Source organism: Mixophyes fleayi, chromosome 7 (assembly GCF_038048845.1).
Source record: "Mixophyes fleayi isolate aMixFle1 chromosome 7, aMixFle1.hap1, whole genome shotgun sequence".
NCBI lineage: Eukaryota > Metazoa > Chordata > Amphibia > Anura > Limnodynastidae > Mixophyes > Mixophyes fleayi.
The window spans coordinates 48,886,584-48,904,910 of record NC_134408.1 but is presented as its reverse complement, the minus strand read 5'-3'; the positions used below and the strand labels follow the sequence as shown (position 1 = coordinate 48,904,910).

At 40.0% G+C, this 18,327-nt stretch overlaps 1 protein-coding gene across 2 annotated transcripts in view; it reads right to left on the bottom strand.

Moving 5' to 3' along the window:
- The window catches only part of LOC142097723 (uncharacterized), a 138,366-nt gene that overhangs the window by 10,274 nt on the left and 109,765 nt on the right, over positions 1-18,327 (bottom strand). For both annotated transcript variants that reach the window (XM_075179802.1, XM_075179803.1), the window contains exons 27-30: positions 13,812-13,999; positions 13,079-13,173; positions 1,382-1,566; positions 83-285 (exon numbers count right to left, since the gene is read on the bottom strand). In XM_075179802.1, coding sequence (XP_075035903.1) covers positions 83-285; positions 1,382-1,566; positions 13,079-13,173; positions 13,812-13,999 — 671 coding nt within the window. The remainder of the gene's footprint in view (positions 1-82; positions 286-1,381; positions 1,567-13,078; positions 13,174-13,811; positions 14,000-18,327) is intronic.

Here is an 18,327-nt window from a genome sequence, read left to right as displayed (position 1 = left end):
AAATAAATAGTGTACACATAAGATGATGCAAAAAATGAGATGCTGTTGAAATGTACAGACATTAGAAAAAAGTTAGTCTTACCTTTAGTCCAGGATATATGTCGAGAGCAACCTGATTCATTTCTATATGTAGTGATCTCTGCCCACCAGTACCCTGGTTTAGTATCACAGTAAATGTATTGTGATTAAAGTCTTTAGCCAGCAGGAGGCTACATTTTGAAGACAAGTCAATAAAGTTCCCATCAAAGGTCACAATGTGCTTATTTCCAATCAAGACAGCGTGATCTAGTGATAAAACAGACATACAAAATATCATTTCAGTAAACAATGACATGCAGGAAGCTATCTATGTAGTATAGTGCACAGATCACTAAATTCATATGCTACATGATGCACGCATTGTTCATTAAGACTAAAGTGGATACATTTAGCTTGTGATAATAAGTCTCTACTTTTATACAGTCCATCAGTTCACTACAATTAATGGTACCATTTTGTGCCTCAGTGATTTAATGTGTTAAACAAATGTTAAACAGCAGGAAATCAGAACAAAATGTGATTAAATATATTACAAAGTTTAAAATAACATACTCTGGGCGAATTTAGCAATGCTTTCTCTTTGTGCTAGATTTAGAATTGATGCTCTACATGTACACAAGCTAAGTATCAGTGTGAGTGATTAACTTTAGATGTAACAAACTTTTACACATATAATTGTGCATGTTTTCACCAGTTCAACACTAGTGTATATGTATGTATATATATATATATATATATATATATATATATATATATATATATATATATATATATTGCATTTCAGTGGGTTTAATAGACCCATGTAATAAACCATATAATGTAATATACTGGCCAGACAGGGTGAAATCCAACTGTTCAATATGAAGAAATTTAGCAGCATCGGTACAGGGCCAAAGTGCACATATCTATTCATTTTGGTGAGGGTGGAGTAAGGCACTGCATTGGACAGTAGACCATACATGTGATCTTCCATTATCAGGGGAACTGAAAGCCTCTCACACAACTTGATCTTGGTTGTCTGCTGGTGTCTGGTGCCAGACCAATTCTGGTCAAATCAGATCCAATTTTGGTGGTGTAAACTAACCACACAAGTGGCAAATTAAATGGGCAATGTTGACTACCTTGACCCTAAATTGCGACACATGTTGGCTCAAAATAACCAGCAATCCAGATCAAAATCTATCTGGGATCAGACTTTGCTTGAAAACTGACCTGTCTAATGGACTCAATCTGTCTGTAGGTGTAACTATGGGGCAATTTTTACCCCAAAAAACTTCACATCATTTTACTCTAATTTAAATTTAATTAATTTTTTTCTAATAATTTGTGTTATGTCACCTACACTCAAAAGAACTTTCCATCATCCTGTGTTTGAACCGGTAGTATTCAGCTATTAGATTTACACTGTATAAATCCCTTAGAGACTTCATTAATTTCTCCTCAATGATGTAATGTGTGACATTTACAAGGTCTGTTAAGCGATATTCCATAGGCAGCACGGGGAAACTCAGCGCCACAGAGCAGTTACTGCAGAGTACAAGAAAAGGACAAATTAATTGGCTGGTTAGTTGTTATGTACAAAACAAATTTCAAACAAAACTCATATTAAGACTTTTAATGATTCTGTTCTCTGGCGGCGTTACCAGAACAGGCATATTGGCTGTTCAAGTCACTATGCTTGATAAACAGGCTCCCCCATTCAAAAGCATGGTGGAAACTACTATACAAAAGAGACGGTGATACTTAGTATAATCATTGCCGGCTGAATCCTAATAATAAGTTGGGAGACTTGATAAAACTAATTTTCACCGGCAAAAGGGGTTTTCTCCCTTCGCTAAATAGGCTCCATAAATACATTGTATTGCATGTTCAAACAGTTGAGGAATTGCTGTTTTCTCAGTAATGTATATTCATGACTAATGCAGTGATTGAATTTAATGAGAACCTTGCAACACGTTAAAATAGTTTTTTTCATTTCCTGTTACTAGAATAATTGTTTGCATATGGTGTAAAATTTGACAGTATTAACATGGGTGTGAAGTGAACCATGCTTTACAGTCAGAGCAGAGGTATGCTTCATGCTGTTACAACAAAGCAGGTTGTTGAACGCAGTCCAGCTACATATTATTATTATTATTATTATTATTATTATTATTATTATATTTTTTTTATAAAGTGTCAACATTTTGCATAGCGCTGGAAATTGAGGAGATCATGATACAAACATATGATATACAATGAGATGAAACAGACGATAAAGATGACACTGTCCAAATCAGTTTACAATCTAAGAGGCATGGAGTATAATTGATGCAAAAGGTAACATGCTAACAATTGTAGCTGTTGGTGATACATTTTCATGAATACAGGACTGTGTTATTTCCCAGCACCAGTTAATTGATAAATAGCTAACAGAGCTGAATCCTGGACCTGGGCAATTGGTGGATACAGTCACTGTGCTAATTTTGGACTTCGTGCAGTTGGTGGACACAGATACTGTGCTAGTTCCTGACCCCACGCAATTGGTGACTACAGGCACTGTGCTAGTTCTTGGTCCAAATCAGTTGGTGATTCTGGGCACTGTGCTAAATTCTGCCGCTAGGCAGTTGGTGGTTACTGGCACTACATATGATTGAAAGTAGATTGCAAATACGACTGTGTTATGGAAATGTCAGCTAAATTTTTATTCATTCATAAATCTGATAACATCTGTTTAGTTTTACTCTCTTACCCATGAATTTATTGTCATTAACAAAGTGCAATAGATGCTGGTATGTCAGTTCTTTCTATTTGCATGTCTGCTTATTTATCTGCCTTGTATATTCATAGGTGCACATATTGGACTGGCCCCTAGGTACTCTAGGCAATGCATCCCTTCCCATTGGGTGCCGACCTGCCCCCACTTCTTACCTTGTGTGGAGCAGGGGCAGAGCAGCGTGATCTCCTCTTGAGAGCGTGGAACCAGGCTGTGACATCATAGCCCAGTGCTGCACTTCCAGACCATTACCTGGCAGCATCACAGGTAAACACTTCTGACTGCTGCCCCTCCATGTCAGCAGCTGGCGTATAGTGAGGGGGGTGACAGCACAGACACTGAATGAGTGACATTATTTTTACTATTATCAGTGATTTGTAATGTGGACAGTGGGAAAAACAGGACATGCATAGAATGGGAACATAAATGGTAGCCAAAATAAATGCAGACATGATGACAAAGGCTTTGGAGGGCCCTGCTCATAACAGAGGAGTGAGTTGAGGATCAAAGTAGAGATTGGGACAGTTGTGAGGGTGCTTTAGTGAAGGTAATATAGGTGGGAGAAGGATAAGCTCTAATAGAGATGGGTTTTCAGAGAGTGTTAAAAAATTTGAATGCTATGGGAGAGTCTGATCTGACAGGTATGAAATTCAGTAAGTGGCTAGCAGCATGTGAGGAGTCTTATAGGAAGAAGATAGAGGTGGTTACCAGAGATAAGTTTAGGCGCAGGTGTGGGGTAGATCTAACATGGCAAGAGGGAGTGTATTTTCAGATGAGATTGGAGATGTACGAAGAGGTGGATTTGTTGAGGACTCTGTAGGTAAGTGTAAGTAATTTGAATTGGATTATGAAGGACATGGGAAGCCAATGTAAGGATTTGCAAAGTGGTGCAGCAGATGTGAAGCAGGGAAGGAGGAAGATCAGTCTTGCTGCAACATTCAAGATTAATTTAAGGGAGGATAGATGGGTGAGGGGAGTGTCCCCTTCACAGATAAGTGGATTGCAGTAGTCATGGCGGGAAATGATGAGAGAGTTGATAGCATCTTGAGTAACAAAAGAGCGTATTCTGGCAATAATTCTGAGGTGGAGGTTATAAAGCTGAAGGCAGAGTCAAGTGTGATACCAAGGCAGCGGACTTGGGAGACTGAGGAAATTGTTATTGACGGTGAGGAAGATATGAAGGCAGCTGGTGACTTTGGGAAGAGTGATGATGAGAAGCTCTATTTTGGACATGTTGAGCTTTAGTATCATTGTGATATCCATGATTAGATACCAGAGAGACAGCTGGTTATATGAGACAGTATAGAAGGGAATAGGTTTGAGTGGGCAGCTGGTGGTGAGCATTTGTCTTCGCTTACTGGACAGAGTTAACTGAGGGTGCATTGGGAAGTGTAGAAGAAGGTGGGTCAATTTGTGGGATTAGGCATTAGAAAAAATCTTGTTGAATATTAATTTTGTCTTTGAAGCAGGTGACAAATCATGGCCTGTGAGGGAGGAAGGGGAGGAAGAGAAGGTGGGAAAATAAGTCAGTTGAAGGTGGCAAAGAATTGACGTGGGTTGCAAGACTAAGGGCTAGATTTACTAAGCTGCGGGTTTGAAAAAGTGGGGATGTTGCCTGTAGCAACCAATCAGATTTTAGCTTTCATTTATTTAGTACCTTCTACAAAATGACAGCTAGAATCTGATTGGTTGTTATAGGCAACATCCCCACTTTTTCAAACCAGCAGCTTAGTAAATCTAGCCCTAAGTCTATATTAGAGAAAGGACAGATGAAAGGATGAATTTGTAGTGGAAGAAGTTGGCACTGGTGTGAGACTTCCTCCAGTGTCACTCAGCAGTGCAGGAGCACTTTTGCAGATAGCGGTTCTGTTTGGTGTGCCATGGTTGTGTTTGGAGAGTGGGTAGGCCAAGTTGGAGCAGAAGCAGAAGAGGAGAAGGGAGTTCAATCACATTGGATGGGAGATAGGAGAGACCAAACAAAGTAATTGAAAGAAGATTTTTGGTAGGATTGTCAATGGGAATGTCACTCATTCAGTGGTTTAGATGCCCCCTAATCCCTGAAAGGTGTACCCAGCAGTAGTGCCAGTGTGCCCATGTGACAGTTTTGGTAACTGTTCCTGGAAAATCAGTCTACTCCCACGTCTGTGCAATTTTGGGTCCAGCTGGAAATGCGCATGTTGGTAAATGTAAAACTGTAAACTGTAAACTTAAATAATAACAATAATAATAATAATAATAATAATGTTATAAAGTCCATCCCGCACCATTTATAAATTTCATTTTTTTTATTACTACCCATTCCATTCTCATCAATGTCTTATATTAATCATGAGAGTGAGGGGACACTGGAACTGTATTTATTACGTCTCACTTCTGTGTGTTTGAGTCTGTTTAATACATTGGTCATAATGTGTCTAGAGATACACTTTCCAGTATAAAGTGGAAGGTGCACAAAGCACACACATAAATTTTAACTCATGACACATACGCATCCTGACTAACATGTACACACACACACACACACACACACACACGCATGCACACACAAACACACATCCGGACTCAAATATATACCCACACACATACATCCTGACTCACATTTACATACTCGCATCCTAACTCACATGTACACACATAGATCCTGACTCAAAAAAACACACATCCATAAATACTAAGGGTTTGCACCGGGCACTTTTAGTGTTTTGGGTTTTGGGTTTTGGGTTCTGATTAGCTTGAGGTTTTGGGTTCTGATTTGTTTTGCCAAAACACCTGACGAAAGGTTTTGGTTCTGATTTAGGGTTTTGGGTTCTGATTTATTTTTAAAAAAGCATAAAAAGCTCTAAAATACAGTTTTTCGGGTTTTTTACACTCCTACGCTATTATTAACCTCAATAACATTCAATAACAATCATTTCCACTAATTTCCAGTCTATTCTGAACACCTCACACCTCACAATATTCTTTCTAGTCCAAAACGTTGCACCGAGGTAGCTTTCTGGACTGCGTAGTGGAGTGGGCCCGGTACCCAATTTGGTACCGGGGTCACAATACCTCCTCCAACTGGTCTGAATACCACTGCACAGATGTCTTCTCCTACCTCCTCCAACTCGTCTAAATTCCACTTGACAATTGGCTGCTCCTACATCCTCTGCAGCATATACAGGGTGTAGTTCCAGCGTGTCATTACCTCTTGTTTTTGAAGATGACAGGTCATTTTAATTAAATTTGGATTTGCCCCCAACACTTAATGTATTTTAATATCTGATACGCATGTATGTGGACTGCGTAGTGGAGTGGCCCCGGTACCCAATTTGGTACCGGGGCCACAATATAACCCCCTTAACGGGTCAGAATTCTTCTGCACAGATGGCGGACACCGGATGCACGTCTAACACCAACATAGCTGTTAAGGCCGCATTATTTTTTTTTTGTAACTACAAAAAAACAACCTTGCAATAGAAATGGCAGTTCCTCTTTTTTGGAAATACAGAAAGAAAGAAAGAAAGTAGTAATAGAAATGGCAGTTCCTCTTTTTTGGAAATACAGAAAGAAAGAAAGAAAGAAAGTAGTAATAGAAATGGCAGTTCCTCTTTTTGGGAACTACATAAAGAATTAAAGTATTAAATAGAAGTGGCAGTTCCTCTTTTTGGGAACTACATATACAATTAAAGTATTAAATAGAAGTGGCAGTTCCTCTTTTTGGGAACTACATATACAATTAAAGTATTAAATAGAAGTGGCAGTTCCTCTTTTTGGGAACTACATAAAGAATTAAAGTATTAAATAGAAGTGGCAGTTCCTCTTTTTGGGAACTACATATACAATTAAAGTATTAAATAGAAGTGGCAGTTCCTCTTTTTGGGAACTACATATACATTTAAAGTATTAAAAACTGTGGCTGAAATGATTGGTTTGTTTGGGCCCCCACACAAAAAAAGCTATTCATCTCTCCCTGTACAAACTAAACTGGCTCTACTGAGGCAAGATGTCGTCCTCGTCCTCATCCTCTAATTCCTGGCCCCCTTCAGTGTGTACTTCCTCATCCTCACACATTATCAATTCATCCCCACTGGACTCCACAACCACAGGTCCCTCTGTATTATCTGGAGGGCAGTGCTGTACTTGATTGAGGAATTGATAATTCATTTTTATGAACATCATTTTTTCAATGTTCTGAGGAAGCAACCTCCTTCGCCGCTCACTGACCAGGTTCCCCGCTGCACTAAAAACTCTTTCCGAGTACACACTGGAGGGGGGATAACTCAGGTAAAATAGAGCCAATTTGTACAGGGGCTTCCAAACTGCCTTTTTTTCCTGCCAGTAACAATATGGACTGTCTGACATGTCTATTTAGATGGTGTCAGCAAAATAATCCTCCACCATTTTTTCAATTGTGACAGCATCCAATGCAGCGACAGTAGACATGTCTGCAATGGTTGGCAGGTCCTTCAGTCCGGACCAGATGTTATCAGCATCCCCGCCAGCGGGTCTTTTAGGAAAACTGAGTTTTTTCCTCGCAGCCACAGGTGTGGAAGAAAATGAAGGACAAAACGCACCGCTGGACTCAGCAAGGACAGAGCACTGGACTGATGCACCACTGGACTCAGCAAGGACAGAGCACTGGACTGATGCACCACTGGACTCAGCAAGGACAGAGCACTGGACTGATGCACCACTGGACTCAGCAAGGACAGAGCACTGGACTGATGCACCACTGGACTCAGCAAGGACACAGCACTGGACTGATGCACCACTGGACTCAGCAAGGACTTTTTTGATTTTTTTTTTACATTAATTTAAAAGGATTTTTGTAGAATTTTTCTTTTTTTTTCTTTTTATGGAAGAAATTTTAATACTTTTGAAAGAAATATGCACTTTGCAGAACAAAGCACAGGACAAAATGCACCGCTGGACTCAGCAAGGACAGAGCACTGGACTGATGCACCACTGGACTCAGCAGGACAGAGCACTGCCAAAAGCACCACTGGACTCAGCAGGACAGAGCACAGCACAACACAGCACAGCACTCAGTATGTATGGGGAGCCTTAATATAATGTGTTAGGAAAGGAAGGGGGTTGGTAGGAGGCAGGCTACTTATTTAATGGTAGGGTGTAGGTTGGGACTAATTATTTAATAGATGCTATTTTTTTTTTGTAGGGTGATGGTGCAGCTATTTAATTTAATAGTGGGGCCTATTTGTCATGCATCAGGCTATAAGGTCCTGTCTAGTACCCCTTTGCTGTCTTTCTAAGCTGTCCCTGCGGTCCGCAGGCTCTGCTGGTCTCATATCTCTTTGCAGGATGCGGCCCAGCCTGTCTCCACTCCAGAGCTCCCGCCAAAATCAGAACATGGGCGCTGTTATCTTGGATTCAGTCACCTGCTCTCCTTTAGCCAGTCAGAGTAATGCTTCAGCTCAGTTGACTGCAGCTTCCAATCAGGGGATAGCAGTCTCCACTCCAGGTTTCCCTCCAAAACGAGTTCCTGGGCGCCGCCATCTTAAATTCAGTCATCTGATCCTTCTCAGCCAGTCAGAGTGCTGCTTCAGCTGAGTTGACCACAGCCTCTAAACAGGTGATAACAGTTAGTACAAAAGGACTTTAGTGTTCTCCACAGAAAATGTTGCCAGCCAGGGGGCATTAAGAAGTAGCCGGGTGGGGGCAGTATAATACTTTGCAATAATATTGAAAAATTTGGAAGGTTATTGCCCACACCTGCCAGGACTGGTCAGACAGGTGGTCAGTGGTCCAAAACACACTGCTGACTGTAGAGCTCACATAGTGCCTGTTCTAATAGGAGAAAAATGGTTTATTCTATTAAAATAGGACTCTGTTAAGCTCCAAGAGCCGGGTGGCAAGTAAAAACAGCCGGGTTGAGCACCTGGGAGCACCAGCCTGGTCCAGCAATGCGGTTCCAGTCCGGTCCAGCAATTCGTTTCCAGTCTGGGGGTATATATAACTGCAGGCTTCAAAAAGTAGAGATGTTGCCTATAGCTATCAATCAGATTCTAGTTAACATTTATATAGTACATTATACAAAATGACAGCTAGAATGTGATTGCTTTCTATAGGAAACATCTCAACTTTTTTAGATCATGGAGGCCCCCCTATCTTAAGTGTCCAACCCGCCCCCCCCCCCCGCCTTAATTCAGCTCTGTTTATACACACACATTCTGACCCACATACACATCAGATAATGGAATTTTTAGCTAAGGGTCCCTCTCATCTTCCAGGGGCACTGTCTGCACTATGGTAATTCCTTCCCTGCCAATTTCACGAATGCGAAGACGTGTGAGGGGGCAAAGTAGTTTTACAAGGAGAAAAAGGCCTCACACCATAAATGCATCATCCTCCTTGCATCTCATCTAAATAATCTTGCCCCGAAAAAAAATTGAAAAATATTTTTTTCAGGTGAGTTCATAACTAAACACATGTACTGATCTAGTCAGCACTCCGCAAGGATCACCCCGGATCCAGCAAGTTCCTGCCATCAGAAGATTCAAAAATGTTGCACCCTCACCTAGACACCTCCATGACGGCCCACACATCCTTGCAATTCCTATTAAAAACAGTTGCATTCAGTAAAATACTGGTGCAAATGGTATGTGCACTGTGGATACACACACTTTGCTATTTCGAACATTAGTGATTAATGAGCCCTATGAGATACATGTGTGTAATGACAGACCACGCTGCATGCTACATTCTGTTAATGTTAATGTGCTCATAAGACCTGTCATCTGATTTATGATTTGAATTCAAACAGTAATCACTACTTAGATTACATGCACATTTTTCTTTAGCATAGAACTATTTTTTATTTGCAGATGAATTTATAATATTATTATCGTTTATTTGTAAGGATATTTAAGGGTCCACAGTGCCATACATAGAGAATACAATAAAACTACATAGAGAATACAATAAAATAGTGCAAGGCAAAATATGACATTAAAATAAATACAAAAACAGTACAGTAAAAAATAGACAAAACAGTATTATATACATCAAATAAGTATCAAAACTAGTAGGGAAAGAAGTGCTCAGTGGGGACTAGTCCGTTATAGTGACTAGAGATGGGGGAGCAAAATAGCACAATCTGAGCCTGTACCCAGAAGTGTGGGCACTTCAATCAGGGAGGAAGACACGGGGGAAGAGATCTCTGCTTGTAAGAGAATTACAATCTAGGGGGAGAGGTACACAAACAGAGAATGGGATAGAGTGAAGAGTGGAGTAGGGGTGAATTAGGAATAGAGCTGGTAGGTTTTATGAAGAAATGTGCTTTCAAAACACATTTGAAGCCTTGGAGGAAGGTGGAAATACTTATTGGGAGAGAATGTGAGTTCCAAAGCAGGGGAGCAGCATGGGAGAAGTTTTGGAGGTGGGAGGGAGAGGAGATAATGAGTGAGGAGGTCATTGGCAGAACAGAGAGAGTGTAGAGGGAGATGAGGTTGGAGAGGTAGTGTGGGGGGTGGATTGAGTGAGGGCTTTATAGGTATGGGTAAGGAGTTTGAACTGGACCCGTTAGCGGAATGGAAGCCAATGTCGGGAAGCCAATCGGGAAAGGAAAATAAGATGAGCAGCAGTTGAGAAAATATTGGAGTTGGGAGAGGCAGGAGGAAGAAAGACCAGAGATAAGTAGGTTACAGTAGTCCATGATAAGAAATGACAAGGGCGTGGATGAGTGCCCTTGTTGCCTCCAGGGTGTGAATCCTGCAGATGTTTTGACAATTGAAGCGGCTTGGTTGGGAGAGGGATTGAATGTGGGGAGTGAAAGAGAGGGAGGAGTACCTCCTAGACAGCGAATGTGTGTGACTGAGGAAATGATAGTCTTGTCGATGTGTAGAGAGATAGGTGGAGGGGAGGGGACTCAGGAAGGCGGGAAATTGATGAGTTCAATTTTAGACAAATTAAATTTAAGGAAGTGCTGGGACATCCAAGAGGAAATAGCAGAAAGACAGTTGGAAACGCAAGAGAGGAGAGAGAGGGTTTTAGGTCAGGGAAGGAAACATAGATGCCATTATAATATAGATGGTATTGGAGGACGAAAGAACTGATGAGATCACAATGGCAAGAAGTGTACAAGAGAAAAGGAAGGGTTCAAAAACATTACCTTGGGGGGGGCGCCGATTGGTAGAGGAATTGGGGGGAAGTGGAGTCAGAGGTAGAGACAGAGAAGGACCAATTGGAAAGGTATTACAAAAAAAGGATAAGTTTGACAGAGGATTTACATTTAGCCAGGGCCTGATTAAGAGTTCAGGTTGCCCTAGGCTAATAAGCTCTTAGCGCTCCCTTGCCTTCCCAGTCAGGCTAATATGTGATCGGTAAAAACGAACTTGTCCTTAATTCAAAAGCCAACTTCCTTCAGGTGGGGTACGTTACTGTGATACTTGTAATAACGGCACTAGTATATAGACATATATAATCTGGTTGGCATAAAAGTGACCTGCTTGAAATGCTGATTTACATTAGTAGAGGCACAGAACATCTCCGAAAACACTACCTTGCAGACTGTTATAAATTCCAAACTGTGTGCATGCCGGCACTTCCGTTTTACAACACAAAACAGAGAGACATTCAGGTTTGTGAATTAAAGCAGCAAAGGCAGGACCCCACAACTTGACAGCTTGCCGCTTTAAATTTACAAAGCTGAATGTCTCTCTGTTTTGCGTTGTAAAACGGAAGTGCCGGTATGCCGGGAGTTCGATATTGATAGCAGTCTGCAAGGTAGTGTCTAGTGATATGTTCTGTGTCTCTATTAATGTAAGTCAGCATTTCAAGCAGGTCGCTTTTATGGCAATCGGATATTATATATGTCTTTATATTCAGTGCCGTTATTAAAAGCATTGGATTAACCATTACCACTGCTTCCTTCACCCTCCCCACCAATGGTTATGTTCCCATGTTTTTGAAACTAAGATTTGATGCTAAGCTTGAATGCTTTACTTGGCTTTTTAAAAAAGGTTACGGCAATCTTTGTCACTCATTTCTTTTTCATTAAAACCAGAACTGTATAGCAGAATGGAGGAATGAACAAGTACTAAGGAGGGTGAAGATGTGAAAGGGTAAGCCAGACTTGTCTCTACTACTTGCTTATACTTAAGTGCCCGCTCAAGGATGAATCATTGAGCCTAATTCATCAAGGCATGCATTCTGAGCGCAACCCGCTTTTAGTATTATATACACGTATTTTGGCTTTGCGCACTACCGAATTCATTAAGGCCCGGATCTCAAGATAAGTGTGCTGTTAAAATCGGGAGCAGGTCTGCTGTGCTCTACTACACAAGATGCTTCAGAATACGTCAAATACCTATGGATTATAATATCGCCATAGAACGCATAGGAAATAAAGAAATATTGCATTAATGTCACCTGTTAATAATAAAGGCATTAATGATAAAAAAAAAATTAAAAAGTGTTTTTCCATTTATTAGGATGTTGTCAATGTCTACTGAGCATAAAATACATTTTTACAGTTGCTCGTGATTGCAAACACATGTTCTAGCATACATACTAGACTGTTATCACTACTGATCAGGACTTAGACTAGCCCTTTAGCTGAAGCAAGAGATAGATTTGGATGTGGCTGCATGCATTAGAGTTTGGCATGCTCCTACTGTAAGTTGACTACGGCAAAATGCCCCTTCCCCAACCCGTTCACTCCCAGAAATCATAGGTCATAGTAAGTGTCCTTTGCGTTTGATAATGCAGCAGACAGGGCTGCGTTCTCAGACGTATCTCCCAGTCCTGGGCATGCGCAGAGTGATTTACGTACAATATGCTCCAAATCGGCAGATACGTGCCTTGATGAATCAGGCCCAATGTCTTTAGCCTTTTCCATGGCAATATTACAAAATTAAAAACTTACTACATTTTTCATTTAATTTTTCATTGTACTTTGGACAAAACCTATTCTCTTATATTTTAAAATGCATTTCAGTTTATACCATGTCACAAATTTTCACCCCCAAAAAAGTTTGCAACCCCAGCCTAAAAAAAACAAAGTATTGTGCCATAGGCTGCAGAATTGTCAGCCTATTGGATAGTCAAGCTCTGGATTTAACTACATGGCAAAACATCAACTTTAGCTAAATTAAGAAATATAATTAACATGTTATGCTGGCAAATAAATTAGAAGCTTTAAACAGCACATATAGCTGTTGGGTCGCTTGTTGCCCATCGCTGATCTAAACAAAACCCCAATGTGTGCACTGTACGAGTACTGAAACAACTGGCAATAAATGACAAACCACATATACAGATACTGTACACAATAGTGCTATATACCTGTAGTAACTGAACAGGCCTGTCAGAGGTTTGCGAATTCTGCTTACTGCTCTGGAAAGCTTGTTTTCCGTCCACTTCACAAGCTGTTGGATGCTCTTAAAACAGATTTAAGCAGATAGAACAGAACAAAATTAATGAAACATATACAACGGGATTCTTATCAAACTGGTCATTAAGATCATTGTTACTAAATTGATAACAATATTGAACAAACATTATTTAAAAACAAGTTAAACATTGTCATAGTAAAAAGGTTGGATACTTGCTAAATGGGATACTGTATTTGTATTTGATAGCTGCGATTTAAGAAATTCCAAACAAATAGAACAATTGATTTATTGAAGTCAGGAAAATAGCACAAAACAAATCAATATGTGAATATTTTTAATAAATATATTGATTTAGTATTTCTTCCAGGGCACTATAGTCACAAACTGTATGTCACTGACAACCTAGACATTGCTATACACATATTACAGACTATACAGTTATTTTCTGTATCTCCCACCACTAGCATCTCCGGAGCACTATTAATTAATTCAATAAGGAGCGGTGGATTTTAATTATAATATCAATATCAGTTCTACATTGCATATGTTGAACTTAACATTTCTTCAAAACTTGCAGCAAATTACTGCTATGTAAAGGATAATCTCTCAATCCTGTATTTTAATACCATTTTTATGCAAAAATGCATACATAATTCAGGTTTAAATACACCTTTTATACCCACCATATCTAAACCAGTCTTTATGCCACGTAAAAGGTGTCTAATAGGTTCCATTAACCAATCATCCTTAACAATACTTGGGAGATATGCATTGATTTGGTGGAGACAAGCTTCTGTCTTTTCTCGCCAAACGTCATCCAGTGGTTCTAAGGTGGCATCGTAATAAGCATCTTTTAAAGTAGAAAGAGGCTCTAAAATGACACAATATTAGAATTATACAGCATCCTCTACTAGTGAACTTTGTAGCACTGGCAATGTACATACATCCAGAAAGAAAGCTCCAGCACACTTACATTTGCAATTGCTTATATATTTTTACAAGATTATGTTTCAATATTATTGTCTTACAGCTGCTTGATCGTGATTGACAGTTTCACCAAATTTTTGTCAAATCGGACATGTGGTATCACTGGCGTTTCCCTATTGGCAGTGGGTAACCAGTCATGCGCTGCAGGGAAAGAAGACTGTATGTTGTCCTGGTCATTCGGTGTTCAAGCTGAATGACTTCATAGTAAGAGGTATCATTATCTATTGACAAAGGTTTGTTGTCTGAACTTATTTTTCAGCCTGCCTGCAAAATATGGTCTAGTGTATTGCATTTTGATTGCTCACAATAGTTGTTATTTCTCTTTCCTAAACATGGTACAATGTCGGATCATTTGGAGGAAAATAAACAACTAAACTGACAAACTGGCTACCATGAGGGATATAAGACATGCAATGAATTTTCTTTCATTTGATCAGTTCAGGAAAAACATCACGTAAGTAAAAATCTGCAACTAATGCTGCCTTGCACACTCAAAATGTTTTGTTTTCCTCCCTTTAGAAATAGCCTCAAATATATCAGAACTGAGTGCGATCCATCTATATTGCCTTACAAGCACTTCAGATTTTTAAGCACTTTTAATTACATGGATATGAAAAATGTTATTTTAATAATCAGTTTCATATGTATACAAAGGGTATATGGTTGAAGCAAGCAAAGGTCGATGTGTATATGTATACTGAGAACAGAAAACCTAGGAGGAGGAAAATAATTTAATATCTATATTTATGTCAGAATGATGAGTGCAATTTATGAGTATCAGTAGATCAGCAAAATACATTATCGGAGAAGGTGACAAGACCATGATGTTCGATCCCCACAAGTGTCTGGTTCACATTAAACATACAGGGCCTGATTCATGTTCAGTCGTAAGTCTTATTGCGTTTTGTATTTTGTGTGAAATAGCTCTGTTCCTGCTCAGAAACGGATCGTACGCCAATGTCCGTAGATGCACACAATTCATGTCCAAACGCAAATGACACTTACAGGGGCAAACGCAGGATTTGTAGAGGGGGGTTTCCACACCATGCCACCAGTGGGCGTGATCAGCATGCATTGGGGCGTGGCTATGATATTAGACAGTGCTTGGCTGCTCCCCAACTCTTCCTATCCCCATAATATACATGGGCAATGCTGCATGCACTACTGTTAGGTGCACGCAGCTCTCCCTTTTCAAGCAGAGTCATGTGAAGCGGGGGCAGGGTCCAGCCACCTCAATTATACAGTGCCCCAGGCCTGGAGGGGGTTTCCAGGCACTAGGACCCCCCCCCTTGGTATGTCTATGACTTACTACTGCTACAACTGGGGAATGAACCTCAAGGTCTGTGCTCTTTTTTAAGCTACAACCTGCGTGTCAAATTGATAGGACTAAGTGGAATTACAATGAATAAGGATTCTTATTTGGTAAAGTGACGTGATTCTGAGCACGAGTCAGCCTAACCTCTGGAATTTGACTAGCTTTTGTTTCACAATATCACAAATATTGTAATGTGTTGTAACAATTTTCAGAGGAAACAGCAAAGGTGGAATCTTCTCTAGACCAGATTTACTGATATTATTATCATTATTCATTTTTACAGTGTTACAGTTCTCCAGAGTGCCAGACAGAGGGGAAGACAGGACATACATAAAACTAATATAAAGGAAAGCTTTCAAATGCTACACAATCATTTGTATGGACTCCTTTTTGTGTGGCAAAATGATTTGTCGGCTTTTCCATTGCAGAAAATATAATGTTTGCTATGTATACAGTATATAGCATTTGTAAAGTATATAAACATAGTAAATTAACATTTGGTGAAAGGCAAAGTAGTAAATCCCCTGTAAAAATTGTGCGCTTGCCCTAAAATTTTTGGCCCGACAAAAGGTTATCTGACAGGTGTAATCTGTCACTAGTCTCATTATACATGTATACTTTTCAAGCAACAGTGTGCTTCCATTATTTTTCAGCTGCTTTAAATTCCGTGGAATAATGTGATGGTAAAAACAACACTCAGCAGCTGGCTACATATCAAGCCAGATATTAACATACTCCAAAACCACCCGGAGACTCAGAATTACTGAGAACACACAGTCAGGAAAACAGATTTACAGAAAAAGCAGACAGATCTTTAATAAACATCTAAAAGATAAAATACAAATATGCACATATTTTGGGAACTTTTTAGCACTAAATCTAGTAATGGGGAGAGAGGGATATTAATCTGTGCTAACAAGACTTCATCTGGAGAACACTAATCACACCCTATCAGATCTGGTTATTTTACCCAACCTTTGACCATACAGAACTGTGGGATAAACTAGAGAGAATTGGCCATGTTAGGGGACATATTACTGACTGAATCATAGTATCCTTCAAGCCCCCACCTGCTAACTTAATGCGTGTTATTTATAATGAGCAAACAGAGTGCAGCGTGATGGATAATGTACATTTCCATGTTTGGGATGTCAAAGTAGCTGCTTTTTTACTTAACTTTTGCGTGCCAAGATGGTGTTTATGGGCATGAATATGGTTTATACAGAATTTGGTCTAGAGAGTAGAGATGAGCGCACTCGGATTTCTGAAATCCGAGCCCACACGAACGTTGCCGATCCTAGCCGGATCCGAGACAGATCCGGGTATTCCCGCCAATTGCAAAACTGAAACCGAGGCTCTGAGTCATAATGCCGCTGTCGGATCTCGCGATACTCGGATCCTATAAATTCCCCGCTAGTCGCCGCCGTCTTCACTCGGGCATTGATCAGGGTAGAGGGAGGGTGTGTTAGGTGGTCCTCTGTACCTACTATATCTCGTGCTGTTCAGTTCTGTGCTGTGCTCTGTGTTCTGCTCAGTCCAATGGTGCTGTGTCCTGTGCTCTGTCCTTCTGAGTTCAGTGGTGCTGCTGGGTCCTGTGCTGTGTCCTGTTCAGTCCAGTGGTGCTGTGTCCTGTGCTCTGTCCTTCTGAGTTCAGTGGTGCTGCTGGGTCCTGTGCTGTGTCCTGTTCAGTCCAGTGGTGCTGTGTCCTGTGCTCTGTCCTTCTAAGGGCATTGTTATTTCCCCATTATTCCCAAATTATAAAAAATTTCAAAAAAAGTTATAAAAACAATTACAAAAAAAGTAATTATAAAAAAAATAAAAAAAATATCCCAAAACAATCCTGCAGTATAAGTCCATTGGTACTGCTATATTACAAAGTTCACTGATTCAGCAGTATAAGTCTAGTGGAACTGCTATAATACAAAGTTCACTGATTTTGCAGTATAAGTCCATTGGTACTGCTATATTACAAAGTTCACTCATTCTGCAGTATAAGTCCATTGGTACTGCAATATTACAAAGTTCACTGATTCTGCAGTATAAGTCCAGTGGTACTGCAATATTACAAAGTTCACTCATTCTGCAGTATAAGTCCATTGGTACTGCAATATTACAAAGTTCACTCATTCTGCAGTATAATTCCAGTGGTACTGCTATATTACAAAGTTCACTGATTCAGCAGTATAAGTCCAGTGGTACTGCTATATTACAAAGTTCACTGATTCTGCAGTATAAGTCCATTGGTACTGCTATATTACAAAGTTCACTGATTCAGCAGTATAAGTCCAGTGGTACTGCTATATTACAAAGTTCACTGATTCTGTAGTATAAGTCCATTGGTACTGCTATATTACAAAGTTCACTGATTCAGCAGTATAAGTCCAGTGGTACTGCTATATTACAAAGTTCATTGATTCTGTAGTATAAGTCCATTGGTACTGCTATATTACAAAGTTCACTGATTCAGCAGTATAAGTCCAGTGGTACTCTCCTGTGCCGCATATAATTTTTAAAGGCTTTGCCGAGTGTGTGTGGCTTAGGGGTATGCTCTCTTGTGCTACATATAATGGAAAACAAAAATTTGGAGGATAAAGTAGGGAAAGATCAAGACCCACTTCCTCCTAATGCTGAAACTGCTGCCACTAGTCATGACATAGACAACAGTTTTTTTGTTAACAAAGTCAACAAATAACACTTCGACCCTGTCTGTCTTTCACATACTTGATGGGATCTCAATGATGAATGCTCTGTACCATGGTCGTCTAAAACAAGAGGTATTGACGTGCTTGAACTACTGTAGTGTTTATAAGTTATAAACACTACACTTGAAAGCTTGAGCCTTTAAATGAAAAAGTCACTCTTCATTGCACGAATATTTGCAACAGCGACAATTTTTT